Source organism: Lactuca sativa, chromosome 3 (genome assembly GCF_002870075.4).
Source record: "Lactuca sativa cultivar Salinas chromosome 3, Lsat_Salinas_v11, whole genome shotgun sequence".
In the NCBI taxonomy this organism is placed as follows: Eukaryota; Viridiplantae; Streptophyta; class Magnoliopsida; order Asterales; family Asteraceae; genus Lactuca; species Lactuca sativa.
The window spans coordinates 313,243,461-313,259,492 of record NC_056625.2 but is presented as its reverse complement, the minus strand read 5'-3'; the positions used below and the strand labels follow the sequence as shown (position 1 = coordinate 313,259,492).

Here is a 16,032-nt window from a genome sequence, read left to right as displayed (position 1 = left end):
GTACGAAAGTATTGTTTCTGTAAAATGCAATTCACCCCACCATAAAATACAAGCTCTTCGAGAAAATGATCCACCATGAAAATGATTTCAACTTTGATGGAGTTTGTGAAATAATGAAAACCGTAACAGGTGTATGGTGATCGAATCACCCATCAAAAAAGTTTTACACCATACACACATTTATAATTCAACCACACAAAAGACGAACACAAAAAGCACTATACAAAAAGGTAAAATTTCTTCACGGGTAACAACATATCAGCTCCAGTTCAAAAGTTTCTCTCTCTCTCTCTCTTCGGTCTTCATTGTCATGAGTCATAACAACTCTAAATTTAGAAATGTCAAAGACCATATCTTCTTCTTCAATCCCAAAATTTAGGTTGGATCTAGAGAGAGAAAGTCGCTGAAGGAAGCTATGTCTGTGGTGGAGTCAAGCTCTGCTACTACAGCGGATCAGAGTAACGTTAAGGGGGTTCTTACACATGGCGGTCGTTACGTTCAGTATAATGTGTACGGTAATCTTTTCGAAGTTTCCCGGAAGTATGTTCCTCCGATCAGACCTGTTGGTAGAGGCGCTTATGGAATCGTTTGGTAAGACTCGAATTCTGTTGGTAGTTTTTGAAACGTTTACCATGATTTGGTGTTATTATGTTTGATTTTATTCTGTGATGTTGATCGATTTTGTTTGGGGAATCGTGGAATTACGTGCTGTAGTTATGGCGATTTGTATTTGATCATCATCGTAAGGCTCTTAGATGTAGTGGTTGATCATATTAGGGTTTATCAGCGATTGATTTGCAGGAAACTTGATCTTATAATCCTATTTGAATTCATTCAACTACATTTTGATGGTGCTTGTTATCTGATTTACGGGTAACTTGAGCTTATAATCATTAGGGTTTAAACTCTCTTAATTTAGTAGAATCTTGAGCTCACGATCCAGATTTAGAATCATTTACTATTGTTTATTGTTTATAAATAGGAAAATAGTTACGTGTTGTTTCTTTTTGACTTCTGGACAGAATGACTTAATGTGTTCAGCCAAAAACCATGGGTTAATGTATTAAGATACCGACTCTTTACCTATTTACTATCATGTTGAAATTGATGAATGTTGTGAATTTTTTTGGAATGTAAGGATAAAATGGTCATTTAGTCTAGGAAAGTAACATACGTTATGTATTCAACACTTTATATACAGACACACATCATTACCCATTCAGCTACTTTAGAGTAAGGAGTTTTCCCCCATTAAGTCCTAAGTTTTTACAAATATGTCTGTCATTTTTTCCTTCCATTTTCCTGGATACATTTTAAACATCACAAAATGGAAAAAGAAAAAAAGAAACAGGGGATTACTGATATTAATTCTCATTGTTTCGAATAAAGTTGACTTTTTTTTTTTTCTTCCAGTGCTGCAACGAATGCGGAGACACGTGAAGAAGTTGCCATAAAGAAAATTGGGAATGCTTTTGACAACAGAATAGATGCGAAAAGGACTCTAAGAGAAATTAAGCTTCTTCGTCACATGGAACATGAAAATGTGAGTTTACAAACTCTAATTTGATGGTATTGATTTGGGTTGAAGGGTATTTACGTGATTTGAGGTGTACAGGTTATTGCAATCAAAGACATCATACGGCCTCCACAGAAGGAAAACTTCAATGATGTTTACATTGTTTATGAGTTGATGGACACGGATCTTCATCAAATAATACGCTCTAATCAACCTCTGGCTGATGATCATTGTCGGGTAACTATGTGTTTGTTGTTATGATTCTTAAATTACAAAAATGGTCCCTATGCTTTCTGATTTTTACTATGTTTAGTCCAAAACTGAAACGTGATGTTTTGATAAATTGATGATGGCAGTATTTTCTTTACCAAATTCTAAGAGGACTGAAATACGTTCATTCGGCACACGTGTTGCATCGTGATCTAAAACCAAGCAACTTACTTCTGAATGCAAATTGTGACCTAAAAATTGGGGATTTTGGGCTTGCAAGAACCACTTCAGAAACGGATTTCATGACCGAATATGTTGTGACTCGTTGGTATCGCGCCCCTGAATTGCTCTTAAATTGTTCCGAGTACACGGCCGCCATTGACATCTGGTCCGTCGGCTGCATCCTTGGTGAGATCCTCACTCGACAGCCCTTGTTTCCAGGCAAAGATTATGTTCATCAGCTCAGACTTATCACAGAGGTAATTAATTAATTATTATCACGACACAAATGAAAGGGCAATTAAGTAATTTTGGTTTGATTTTTTTTTTTTTTTTTTTTAGCTCATTGGTTCACCTGATGATGCAAGTCTTGGCTTTCTAAGAAGCGATAATGCAAGAAGATATGTGAGACAGCTTCCTCAGTATCCAAGACAACAATTCTCTGCCAGATTCCCAAATAAATCCCCTGGAGCTTTAGATCTGCTTGAAAAGATGCTTGTATTTGACCCAAACAGGCGTATTACAGGTATTTTTACCATTTATTTTTATTTTTTTTATATACTAAATTAACATGTTTAAATATAAATATTGCAGTTGATGAGGCGTTATGTCACCCGTATTTGGCACCTCTTCATGAAATCAACGATGAGCCGGTGTGCCCTCATCCTTTTAGCTTCGACTTTGAGCAGCCTTCATGCACTGAAGAACACATCAAAGAGCTTATTTGGAGGGAGTCTGTCAAATTCAATCCTGACCATCCAAATCACTGAGATCATCTCATCTCATCTCATCTCTTCTCTTCTCTTCTCTTCTCTTGTACACCTACCTTACCAACAACAAATTATATATGCTAGAATTACTCTGTATTATCCCTCCTCCTCCTCCTCCCATAATCTTCTTTATTACAACAACCGACATACACAATAATAAAAACATAATGGGCTTATTGGGGTTTTTACTTTTCATATCATTTTTTTTTTAAATTTCTGATTCCATTTCTTGTAATATTCAGTCGCCTTATGAAGCCAGAGTTTTCTTTCTCCCTCATTGCTTCCCCTTCTCATTGCCAATTACTTGTTTTCTTTCTCCTATTCCTGACCAATCTACAACTCTCACTGCATAAACTACAACCTTAAATGCATCATGTTTGACCAGCTGTGAATGAATGATATGTGCAAATTTAGACAACCAACGATGTTACCACGTCTGGAGGCATACTAGTAACAACATCAATTATATGGCATAACAGCATTTCATAAATGTTTCCTTCCACGATAATGAAAAATGAAATTTGTAACCATAACGTGGATTTGACTTATGATAACAACTTCTATAAGTTGATCAACTTGGTCGCTTCCAAGTATATATATATGAAAGAAATTTATATTACATTTACTTAATATGTTGTCATTTTAGGAAGAATTAAGTAAAATTTCTAAGTAAAAAGCTCGACCTATATAGCAAAACCGAATATGCCCAAATATATATCCATGAATTCTGAGTTACGTAGAATAAAATTATATCATATATAATTATATATAAAGGATGAATAATAGCCAAAGTTTAACCAAGTTTGTTGTTGCCCCAAAATCCTCTACTAGGCTTTAGAAGTTGTTTGAATAATGCCATCTTTGGTACATTCCAATGCTCCACATGCCTGTAAATAATTTACCACTAAATAAATACTTCAACAAATCGGTTTTTCTAAGCAATTTGCATTGGGAAAATAACTTGTAAGGGTAACGAAGTATTAGACTTGTATAAAAAATATCATTGAACTTTTTTTTTGTACACATATTACCAATCATTTATAGCTTTTGTACACATATGACCATTAAACTTCACCTTTGTTCAAAAAATATCATTATGTTACCGGTAATAATAGGTCACCAGCCACGTAACATGCCACGTGGCATGTCATGTGGCTACTGACATGGATTTATTGTATATTATGTACACGTTATACCATTAAACTATTTTTTGTACACATTATACCATTAAACTTTTTTTTATGTATATTTTACCATTAAACTTTTTGTACACATTTTATCATTAATCTTATATAATTTATTCAAAAAATATCATTTCAAAAAATACATATTTTTACATAAAATGAGTTTTCCATCACCTATTGTGACTCCCTGATTTTGTAAGGTTTTGGGGAAACGGTTTGTTTTTTACAATGATACTAAGGACTTTCTTTTACAACTACATTATGAATTTATGTTAGTCATACATCAATTGAAACCCACAAGGTTTGAACTTGAGATTTTTATCTGGAGCGGTGAAGAAATAGTCAATTGTTCATTATTTTAGCTAATGTCTAATAAACATATTCTTATAAGTCATTTTCTTAGGAAACTACATTTGAGGCATACTTATAAACTTATGAAACATTTTGTACATGTTACATTATTATAATCTCCCCCCCCCCCCCCCCTCTTCTTGATTATGGTCGATGATTAAAAAAGTGCATTGAAATTATGTCGTTGTTTACCGATAGGAAAATGACTTATAATAATAAGTTTACTAAAATTTAAAAAATCAGTCAAATCCACATCAGGTGATAGGAAACCTACTTTTATGTAATAATATGTATTTTTTGAAATGATATTTTTTTTCAATAAATTATATAACATTAATGGTAAAATGTGTACACAAAAAAGTTTAATGGTAAAATGTGTACAAAAAAAGTTTAATTGTACAATGTGTACAAAAAATAGTTTAATGGTATAATGTGTACATAATAAACAATAAAATCCACGTCAGTAGTCACATGGCATGCCACGTGGCATGCTACGTGGCTAATGACCTATTATTACTGGTAATATAATGGTATTTTTTGAACAAATGTGAAGTTTAATGGTCATATATGTACAAAAGTTATAGTTGATTGGTGATGTGTGTACAAAAAAAAGTTCAATGGTATTTTTTATACAAGTCTAATACTTTGTTACCCTTACAAGTCATTTTCCCATTTGCATTCTTTGAAGGGGTCTCATTTTTTTTATTTGGGTTCCAATATATATATATATATATATATATATATATATATATATATATATATATATATATATATATTGAGAGAGAGAGAGAGGTAGGTTCCGTTGAGATTAAAAATAAAATAGAGATCTCGAGATTCAACCTCAGCCACGTATTTCACATCTGCCGCTCTAACCCTTCGGCGTACCTGATGGGTTTTAGCCATAAGAACTTTCCTATGTGCGCATGCAAAACCCTAATGCTTGGATCTAGGCTTTCTAATTAAACATGCTTTGAATCCAAGACTTCTAACAACTACTTAGGTGTAATAACAATATTGAAACAGATCTAGAATCATACCTTTGAATTCCTTGTTGATCTTGTTGTCTTGGAGCTTCTAGAGTCACAATTGTCACTCCTCTAATGGCTTACAAACACCAAATAGCAAGGAGGATGATTTGGGAGAGAGGAGAGGGGAGGAAATCGGCCAGGGTTTCTATACTTTAGATGAAGTGCCGATTTCCCTTTGCTATATGGTCTATTTATACTTGTAGACTCCTTAAGGGTTACAACCTAAACCCTAATTTGATAATCTTCTCTTAAGGCTATCCAAATCCATTCCTTAGATAAGCAATGGACGATTCAAGCTATCCTTTAGCTTCTAGAATCCGTCCAATCCATATCTATATGGATTTATAGTCTAAATTTTAACTATCAAACAATTGACAATTTATACCCTCTTATTTAATTAATCTCTTTAAGTCACCAAATTAATTCCAATTAATTCTATGACTTATATTAATCAAATAACAATATATTATTCTTTATATTATTCTCATAATATACTAATAATATTTACTCTCTCTTAATAAATCATCCTATCAAGTTGCTATGGTGAAGGCAACCCAAAAGGACCATGCACAACCGGGTCAAATACTTGCCTAATATAGTTGCAGCCTTAGACACTATTCCAACAGTCTCCCACTTGGATAAGTCTAGTAACTATATGCACAAGTACAATTCGGTTTGCAATCGTAGCTCTCAAAGACGCTGGCAAACTCTGATCTAATCAATCTTGTCCTTTAGATAAGGGATCGTATAGTCCTCTGTTAGATATCATGCTGACAATCCTATGGAATGGTTAGTCAAGCATTTAGGTTTCTCGATCTCTGATTTATTCGACATAGAACTTAATCGAACGCATCAATTCAGTTCTGACCGGGCCCGGCACATAAGTCAAATCAAATCATCGAGCGGCCGAGATATCGCTTTTACCTTCTTAGATAAAAGTTACAGATAAACTTCGACTTATATGCATTTACTTATTCAATAATCAACTATACACAACAATGCGTTTTATAACATTGAGTTACCAATGCGTTTTCGCATTATCAATGTACAATCAATTAGCAAATAACAAACCATATATCTAGGTTTTAAGACTATATGATATTATCGTCTCGCGATCACCCTTTTATATCATATTCCATAAGGTGATTCCAGCAAGCGCGGGTTTGTTCCAATGCTCAAAACCAGTTCATAAGCACTCATGAATGTCGCAGCAACCCTTTGCTATGTCTAATACCATTTAGACAATCTACGCACCGATTCATGACAATCTTCATTCATATCTACTTCCAACATATGAACGATTCTGGACAATTTGAACAATTCAATTATTCCTAATAAACTCAATTATTCTGGAAGTCAAAACATGCAAAGTGAAACAATAGCTAAACAATTAACATAAGATAGTAACATTACTCATAAATAAAACTCCTTTATTTAATCATCAAATGTTAATTACATTTATCTATTACACGTTTCTAATACTATCTAATCTATGCTAATATCACCCTTCAGCCCAATACTCCTAGCATGTTGCAAGTGCTTAACCCTACTCAGTCCCTTCGTAAGCGGATCTGCTGGGTTATCTTCTGATGATATCCTCTTCACTACGAGTTGTCCTTCTTCTACACGATGTCTAATGAAGTGATATTTTCTGTCGATATGTCGTGATCTACCATGATCCCTCGGTTCCTTGGTCAAGGCAACCGCTCCTTCGTTATCACAGAAAATCTCCATGGGCTCCTTTATGGCAGGTACAACTCCAAGATCACCGATGAAGTTCTTCAGCCATATTGCCTCCTTTGACGCTTCGCTCGCTGCAATGTACTCTGATTCTCACGTTGAATCAGCTACGGTTTCCTGCTTGGAACTTTTCCATGTCACTGCTCCTCCATTCAGGGTAAAGACCCAACCCGACTGCGAACGGTAGTTGTCCCTGTCGGTTTGAAAGCTGGCGTCACTATACCCTCGCACCTTCAAGTCATCACTCCCTCCGAGGACTAAGAACCATTCCTTTGTCCTCCGAAGGTACTTAAGGATATTCTTCACCGCAATCCAATGTGCTCTGACAGAATTCCCTTGATATCTGCTAACCATGCTCAAAGCAAAGGCTATATCAGGGCGAGTACAAGTCATAGCGTACATGATTGAGCCAACTGCGGAAGCGTATGGAACTCGGCTCATTTCTGCTACCTCAGCTTCGGTACTCGTACTTTGAGTCTTACTCAACTTGGCATTACTTTGTATCGGTAATTCTCCCTTTTTTGAGTTTTCCATACTAAAACTTTTTAGTACCTTCTCCAAGTAAGTGTTCTGACTAAGTCCAATTAGTCTCTTACTTCTTTCTCTTACTATCCTTATTCCCAAAATGTAAGAAGCCTCTCCGAGGTCCTTCATAGCGAAACACTTCCCGAGCCAGGACTTAACCTCCTGCAGAGTCGGGATGTCGTTTCCTATGAGTAATATGTCATCGACATATAGAACGAGGAAGCTTACTATACTCCCACTGGCTTTGACATATACACAAGACTCGTCTTCCCTTCGTACAAATCCAAAATCTTTGACTTTCTCATCGAAGCAAAGATTCCATCTGCGAGACGCTTGCTTAAGTCCATAAATGGACTTCTCAATCTTACACACTCTATTCGGATACTTCAGATCCACAAACCCCTCTGGCTGAGCCATGTAAACATCCTCAGCCAACTTTCCATTAAGGAAGGCGGTCTTGACATCCATTTGCCAAATCTCATAATCATGAAATGCGGCAATCGCTAGCATCACTCTAATAGATTTTATCTTCGCAACTGGTGAGAAGGTCTCATCATAGTCAACTCCGGGAGTTTGAGTAAAGCCCTTCGCAACCAATCGTGCTTTATATGTGTGTACGTTTCCATCCACGTCGGTCTTCTTCTTGAAGATCCATTTGCACCCAACGGTTTAACGTCCGGGCACATAATCAACCAAATTCCAAACTTGGTTATCATACATGGATTGGATCTCGCTATCCATTGCCTCTTTCCATTTCGCGGACTCCAGGCCTGCCATGGCTTCCTTATAGCTATTAGGTTCATCAAGATTTATTAGTGTACCATCACTAATATACGTGTCCCCTTCGGTAGTAATATGAAAACCATAAAAATAGGGTAGAACTCTAACTCTATCGGAACGTCTAAGAGGTAAGGATTCGTCAATCGGTTCAACCAGAGTTTCCTCCTCGGGTTGAGTGCCAGTGGTAGAGGTTACTTCATCTATCGACTCTTGAATCTCTTCAAGCTCGATTTGCCTCCCACTATCTCCTTGGCCTATGAGTTCTCGCTCTCGGAAAACTCCTCTCCTTGCAACAAAGACAACATTGTCCTTCGGTCTATAGAAGAGATATCCAAAGGATGTCTGCGGGTAGCCGATGAAAATACATCGCTCATTTCGGGGTTCGAGCTTGTCGTGAGTATCTCGTCTTACGAAAGCCTCGCAACCCCAAACCTTGATATGTGCCAACGAGGGAGCTTTCCCTTTCCACGTCTCGTGAGGTGTTTTGGCAACCTTCTTAGTAGGGACTCGGTTAAGGATATGGGCGGCAGTCTCTAAGGCATACCCCCAAAAAGAGATAGGTAGTGAAGCACGACTCATCATAGAGCGAACCATATCCAATAAGGTTCGATTACGCCTTTCTGCCACACCATTCAACTGCGGTGTCCTAGGAGGCGTCAATTGCGAAACTATTCCACACTCCTTGAGATAATCGTGGAATTCAAGACTTAGGTACTCTCCTCCTCGATCGGATCGAAGCATCTTGATTTTCCTGCCTAATTGATTCTCCACTTCATTCTTGAACTCTTTGAACTTTTCAAAAGTTTCTGACTTTTGCTTGATTAAATAGATATACCCATATCTACTATAATCATCGGTAAAAGTCACGTAGAAGCGGTTCCCATCCTTCGTGGTTGATCTAAACGGTCCACATACATCGGTATGTATTAGGTCGAATAGGCCCTCACCCCTTTCACACGTACTTGTGAATGGTGATTTAGTCATCTTTCCAAGTAAACAAGACTCGCACGTGTCATCTTCCCTAAGGTCGAATGACTCCAACACTCCATCCTTTTGGAGTTGGGCTATGCGTTTCTTGTTGACATGTCCAAGACGACAATGTCACAAGGATGCTTTATCCATACTAATGGAAGAATCTATGTTCAAAACATCATTTCCTAAGTTATCAACAATCATAATAGTTTCATAAATTCCATTACATGGTATAGCTTCAAAGTAAAAGACACCATTTAGATAAGCCAAAATAGAACCATTCTCATTATTAAAAGAAAATCTAAAACCTTGTCTATATAAACCATGAAATGAAATGATGTTTCTAGCCATTTCTGGCGAATAGCAACAATTGTTCAAATCTAAACATAACTTATTCCTAAGCACTAAAGAATACACTCCAATCTTGGTCACAGGCAATGATCTTCTATTCCCCATGATTAGATTGATTCTTCCTTGCTCCACATCCCTACTTCTTCTTAGTCCCTGCACATTAGAACAAATGTGGTAACCACAACCTGTATCAAGAACCCAAGAAATAGCATGATTCGAATCATTAGATTTAATTGTATATATACTTGCGAAAGATGGCTTGATCTTTCCTTCCTTGATGGCTTGCAGGTATTCCGGGCAGCTTCTCTTCCAATGTCCTATCTTGTGGCAGTGGTGGCACTCTGCCTCCTTCGGGTTAGGGCAGGGCTTAGCGAGATCAACTTTGGTCCCACTAGAAGAGGCACCATCTCGGGCTTTAACCTTGCGATAGTTCTTAGACGAAGCCTTTCTCTTCTTTCCCTTTCCTTGACCAATAGCCAAGACAGGAGCAGCGGGTGGATTGGGAGTTGGTGTAACAGACTTGTCTTTGAAGTTGCTCTCAGCGACCCTCAAGAGACCTTGGAGTTTGCTTAGGGTGACCTCCTCTTTGTTCATGTGGTAGGTCATCCTAAATTGATTGTACACCGGAGGCAAAGAGTGAAGCACCATGTCGATCGCCAAGTCTTCCCCAAAGTCAACATTTAACTTGCGAAGGCGGTCGACATACCTTTGCATCTTTTGTAGGTGCACGGTAAGAGATTCTCCATGACCCATCTTAGCGGAAATCATGTTAGTGAAAATCTCATAACGCTCTTGTCTCGCATTTTGGTGGTATCTCTCCAATAAGTCTTGATGCATCTCGTACGGGTACATGTCCTCGTAGGACTTTTGGAATTCGGAGTTCATGGTGGCTATCATGATGCAATGTACCTTCGTTGCATCTCGCTCATGAGTTTCAAAAGCGGTAATTTCAGCCGGAGTAGCAATTTCAGGGTTGATTTTCTCGAGCTTCTCATCGAGGACATACTCCTTATCCTCATAGCGAGCAATGGTGCGAATGTATCTTATCCATTCGCTAAAGTTCGTTCCATCGAAGGTGACCTTTTGGCAAAGGCTCATCAACGTGAAAGAACTAGCAGCAGCGTTGTTTGCGTTCGACATCTACAAATAGAAAGGACAAAGATAGATTAGAATATGAATCCCTAATTATCACCCAATAAGAAAAATTAGGGCTAGGATCCAACAATAACATTTATATATTAGAAAAGGGATGCTGTAATCTAACATGCAAATAAATTGAAGGTAAGTGAATGACGATTCACTAATTCTCCACCATAAAACCTAACTATTAGTCCTAAATGTATTGAGAATTCCTAGGTTCGGATGAGATTCATTGAAACTATTCAATGGCATGTTTAAATCTCGATATGCCCCTCTAGTTTGTGACTGGTATACCGAGGATCACAAGGCGGGTGTGAATTACCATGCAAATTCACATGGTGCCTTCATTGTAACGATCACCCATTCGATGTGCCGGTAAACCACACACGCTCCATCGAACTATGATAAACAATGAATCACCCTTTGCCACCTTTGCTTAGAACCAATTAGTGTGCCGGTAAACCACACACGCTCCATTAACTTCTTAGCAAGGGTGCAAAGTGTAATTTCATGGGATTGCATCAATTCACTTTTCCTAAAGTAACTAAGATTGGGAAATTTTAAAATATGTGTAGTTACTTTGTATTTCCTATTATACTTTTAATGAGAGGATGAGGTTGCCCTATCATACCCGTTCGGATAACGACCCTCCACTGATCAAGCAAGCGGTGGGTGTGAGTGTACACCCATTAAGCGCCATTTTATAGTCCGCAACCTTATACCCACCTTATAGATTGGCTTCGTGAATGAGGCCTACTAACGGTAAGACTAGCATTTTAGTTATACATATATATATATATATATATATATATATATATATATATATATATATATATATATATATATATATATATATATATATATATATATATATCTTGTAATATTATATTAGTATAGGGTTGTATTTTAAACATTTTAAAATCTATGGTTTGAAATTTAAATTGTCTAAATTAAAACTTTTAATTACAAAATATAAATTTCTAAACTTGAGGACAAGTTTTAAACATTTAAAACATGGAGGATCAAATAACAAATAATTTCAATTAACAATTAATTTCCTAATTATCTATATTTGATTTATTCAAGATTTCTTGCAAGATAATTACCAAAATAATCAAAATAATTAATTAATTATCATATAAGGAAATTAAATATTTTATTAGTTGATAAATATCTTTAATTAGATCAAGATAATGGTCATATATATCAAAAAATCGGATTAGGGTTGATCTAATATGATTAAGGTAAGTTTCCATAAGATAATCATGAAGAAATCCCGAATCTGGCCATTCCTGACGCTTGGACTCGCCGAGTGCACCAAGGGACTCGTCGAGTCAGGCCAACTCGCCGAGTCCACTATGGAACTCACCGAGTCCATGACTCAGAAACACAAAAATCGAATTTTGCAGTTTAGTTTCAGACAAATAAGCATCAATTTAATGAAAACCAAGCTAGGCTCTGATACCACTGATGGGTTTTAGCCATAAGAACTTTCCTATGTGCGCATGCAAAACCCTAATGCTTGGATCTAGGCTTTCTAATTAAACATGCTTTGAATCCAAGACTTCAAACAACTATTTAGGTGTAATAACAATATTGAAACAGATCTAGAATCATACCTTTGAATTCCTTGTTGATCTTGTTGTCTTGGAGCTTCTAGAGTCACAATTGTCACCCCTCTAATGGCTTACAAACACCAAATAGCAAGGAGGAGGATTTGGGAGAGAGGAGAGGGGAGGAAATCGGCCAGGGTTTCTATTCATCGGCCGAGTGCAGTTTAGTTTTAATTCTTCAATTCATCGGACATGTCTGCTTGAGAGTGTGCATGGGCTAAGTGTGGGGTGAAATGATTTTAAATAAATAACAAAATTTCGAAAATTATGAATTTTTGCAAGAGACTCGCCGAGTCTGAGCACGACTCGACGAGTAAATATGGATTTCAGAGAAAGTTTGACTTCGCGACCATACTCACCGAGTCTGACCCCGACTCGACGAGTCGCTATTATTTACAGAAAAAAAATAATTTCAAAATTACTTTTACATCCGGTAACTAGGGTTTTAACCCTAAGAATCAGTTTATTCTCACACACTCGCCGTGCGCCTCTCTCTCAACTTCCTCTCAAGCATTCATCTTTGTTCTTCAAGTTTTCTTCAAATTTCTCAAGTTCAATCTCAAAAGGTAACAAATTTCTTCTTATTTTCTGTTAAAGACGTGATTATAAGGCCATCTATGGTAGCAATTGCATGAAAAAACCCGTTTTTAAAAAGTAGTAAATTTCTAGGGTTTTGATTTTTCATGAATTATGTTGTTTTGAAAGCTTATTATGGCCTTAATACCTTAATAATGTATGCCTAGACAAAACCCTTGACGGAATTTCCAGATTTCATGGTCTAATTTTCATCGACCCGCCGACTGACTCGTGCAGTTTGCGCGACTCGCCGAGTCGATCCTGGACTCGACGAGTCGAGTCGGGGAACATATGCGAGATGTTTTTAATGATATTCTATGTTTTCTGGGTTTTGTGTAATTGTTTTGCAGAAATCATGTTCAGAAGGGGGCAAAGTTCCAGTGGCCACCAAGGGGATTTTCCGTGGCTAAACTTCCCACAAATCGAGTCCGCTTCAACATTGAGGAAATGGAAGAAGAAGCTGGCTGATATCAAGAAGAAAGAGGTCTATGTGCCCAACCGGATAGATTGGGATTGGCTGCATAATGTTCGCTATGAGGAGGAGTTAGCTCCTTATCTTTTGAAGGAGTTTCATCATGAAGGCGAAACAATGGTTTGTGACGGGTGGAGCCGGGTCTTCCGTATTCAAGAGCCGGTTTATTTGGAGCTTTGTTTGGAGTTTTTCTCCACGGTATCTTTCACCGGGGGAGTGGATGTTTATCACCCGTCCAGCTTCAGTTTCTGTCTTGGGGGAGAGTTTCATCAATGCTCTATGGTGGATCTTGCCTGTCGATTAGGGGTTTATGATCAGCCCTTGGTCTCAACACCCATCTTTTGGGCCTTTTTGGCACAAACTCATATGGTCTTTCCCGAAGGAGTTACGAGTACGGGCTGGTGGAATACTATTGGTAACAAGGTCTATATTCCAAAGTCGGCGCAGGAAGGGAGCATTCGATCCCCAACACACCACCTCATACACCGCCTCATTTCATCCACCATCAATCAACGAAAGGATGATGACAAGGTTTCCAACCTTGACGTTTTCTATTTATGGAGCATCATTATAACCGGCGTTTTTTGCAACATTCCTTGGTGTCTAGCTTCATATCTCTCGGAGGGTGCGGTCAAGGATCGCAAAACTTCCCGAATTAATGGGGGGATGTTTGTCACCCGGTTGGCCAACTCATTCGGGTTGATGAACCGCGGTGCGTGGAATTTCATGACGATGATCCCTACACCTCCGTTCAATCCAATTCTTTTCCAGAGAGCGAGGATTATTGAAGATTATGGTGGTGGCCACTATGCCATCCCGAATGATGATCCGGTTGTTGGTCCCGAAGCACCGGGGAGGAGGGTTCGTTCAAGGAGAGAGCGGGATATTGAGGAGGAGCCGCCGGTGATTCCGGTTGAGAATGAAGATGTACCAATGGATTGGTACAATGTGGAGATGAGGCGACTACAGGATCAAATGGCGCGGGGCTTGAATTTTAGCAACCAATCTCATATCCGACTTTTTGAACACTTTAACATTCCACACATCGATGGTGGTAACTTTCCATATATTCCATCATGGGAAGAAGTGATAAGTGCAAGAAGAAGTGGTGCTGGAGGAAGTGGAGCAGGGCTTGATGATGATGAGGAGGATTGATTTTTTATGCATTTTTATTGAACAATTTTTAATTTTGTGTTTGTTTTTTTGGTTTGTTTGATGTTTTTAAAACTTGCTTTTGATGTTTAGTTGATGTTTGATGCTTTGACAAATTTTCAGAATTGAATTAGGAGTGCTAGCTTCAAAAAGGGTTTAGAGTTATAGAATCAAAGTGAGAAAGAGAGTCAAGAAAGGAGGAGCGTTAGAGTTAAAGTATTGAGTCCGGTCCTTAAAGATGTTGGCAAGGGAGTCTAGAAGTGAATAGAAAGTATAGAGAGTTTATTGGAAGTTGGATCAGATGCAGAATTATATTATTTTCATTCAGTGACCAACTCGTCGAGTGCACTAAACTGACTCGACTAGTCGCCCTTAATTCTCAGCAATGCGAAGATTTCCAGAAGTAACTCGACGAGTCTGGTATATACTCGACGAGTCGTTTGGTTTCATGTCGAAGGGGCTGCTGATTTGATGCTGATTAGAGTACCACTTGACTATATATTCTTTCCATATTTATTCCTGAAGATCTTACACTGTTATCCGCGTATTTGGAGTGACCCACACGAGACGAGACACCCAAGGCATGGATACCATGTCTAAAGTCAATTGAAGTTGGAGCTGAAAAGGAAGTGATCAACCTATCCACTGCTATCCCAGGGGAGTTTGTTCCAATTCCCTCTTTAGTTTTTTTTTTATGTTTTTGTCATACATAATATGCAATGAGGGCATTGCATCAAATAAGTGTGGGGTAGGGGGTTGGTTACATATTAGAAAATTTAGAGTCTTAATTTAGGCTAATTTTAAAATTTTACATACCAAAAGTATTACTTAGGATCTAAATTAGAAAATTTTGGTAAAAGTAAAATTAGGACTCCATGTTAGAGTTGTGTTGATGATTGCATGAAAACCCAAATGTTTAGTTGAGCCTATATACGTTCTAGTGCATTTGTGGCTTCCTTATTCTAGTGAAATCATGGGACAAAAACACGACCCTGCTCGGCCCGAGGGATGCAATATGTTTAGCAGCCTAAACTTGAAATGTATCCAGGAAGATTGTTATCATTAGCCAATAAAGGTTGAGGTTGAGCGCCCCTGCTTAAGCATGTAGGGATTTGAGTGAAAAAAGAGAGGTACATGTTAAAAAAAAGAGAGAATTACAAGAGAAATTGTATGAATTTTGGAGCAATTAAAGTGAAGATCAAAATATCAAAATTCCGAGAAATCAAAAAAGTTGAAGATACCCGAAAATCAAACAATAAAGGTGGTGAATTCAAAGAGATCAAAGCAAATATCAAAGAAGAGATGAATTCAAAAGAGCTCCATAGTGGTATCAAAAACTTGTAATTTTAGATTATGTATGCTCGGGTTGCTCAATTAAAAACACCTTGAGGGTAAGAGGTTTTCTGCGGATGGATTCGGAGGGTTGCATAAAA

The 16,032-nt window shown here is 37.7% G+C and overlaps 1 protein-coding gene across 1 annotated transcript; it reads left to right on the top strand.

Annotated features, from left to right (window-relative positions):
• The first annotated feature begins 251 nt into the window (after positions 1-251).
• LOC111907542 (mitogen-activated protein kinase homolog MMK2) lies at positions 252-2,910 on the top strand. Its single transcript, XM_023903338.3, has 6 exons — positions 252-591; positions 1,414-1,543; positions 1,616-1,753; positions 1,873-2,205; positions 2,288-2,471; positions 2,540-2,910. The coding sequence occupies exons 1-6, from the start codon at positions 416-418 to the stop codon at positions 2,713-2,715; spliced, it is 1,137 nt and encodes a 378-aa protein (XP_023759106.1). The 5' UTR covers positions 252-415; the 3' UTR covers positions 2,716-2,910.
• The last annotated feature ends 13,122 nt before the right edge of the window (positions 2,911-16,032 follow it).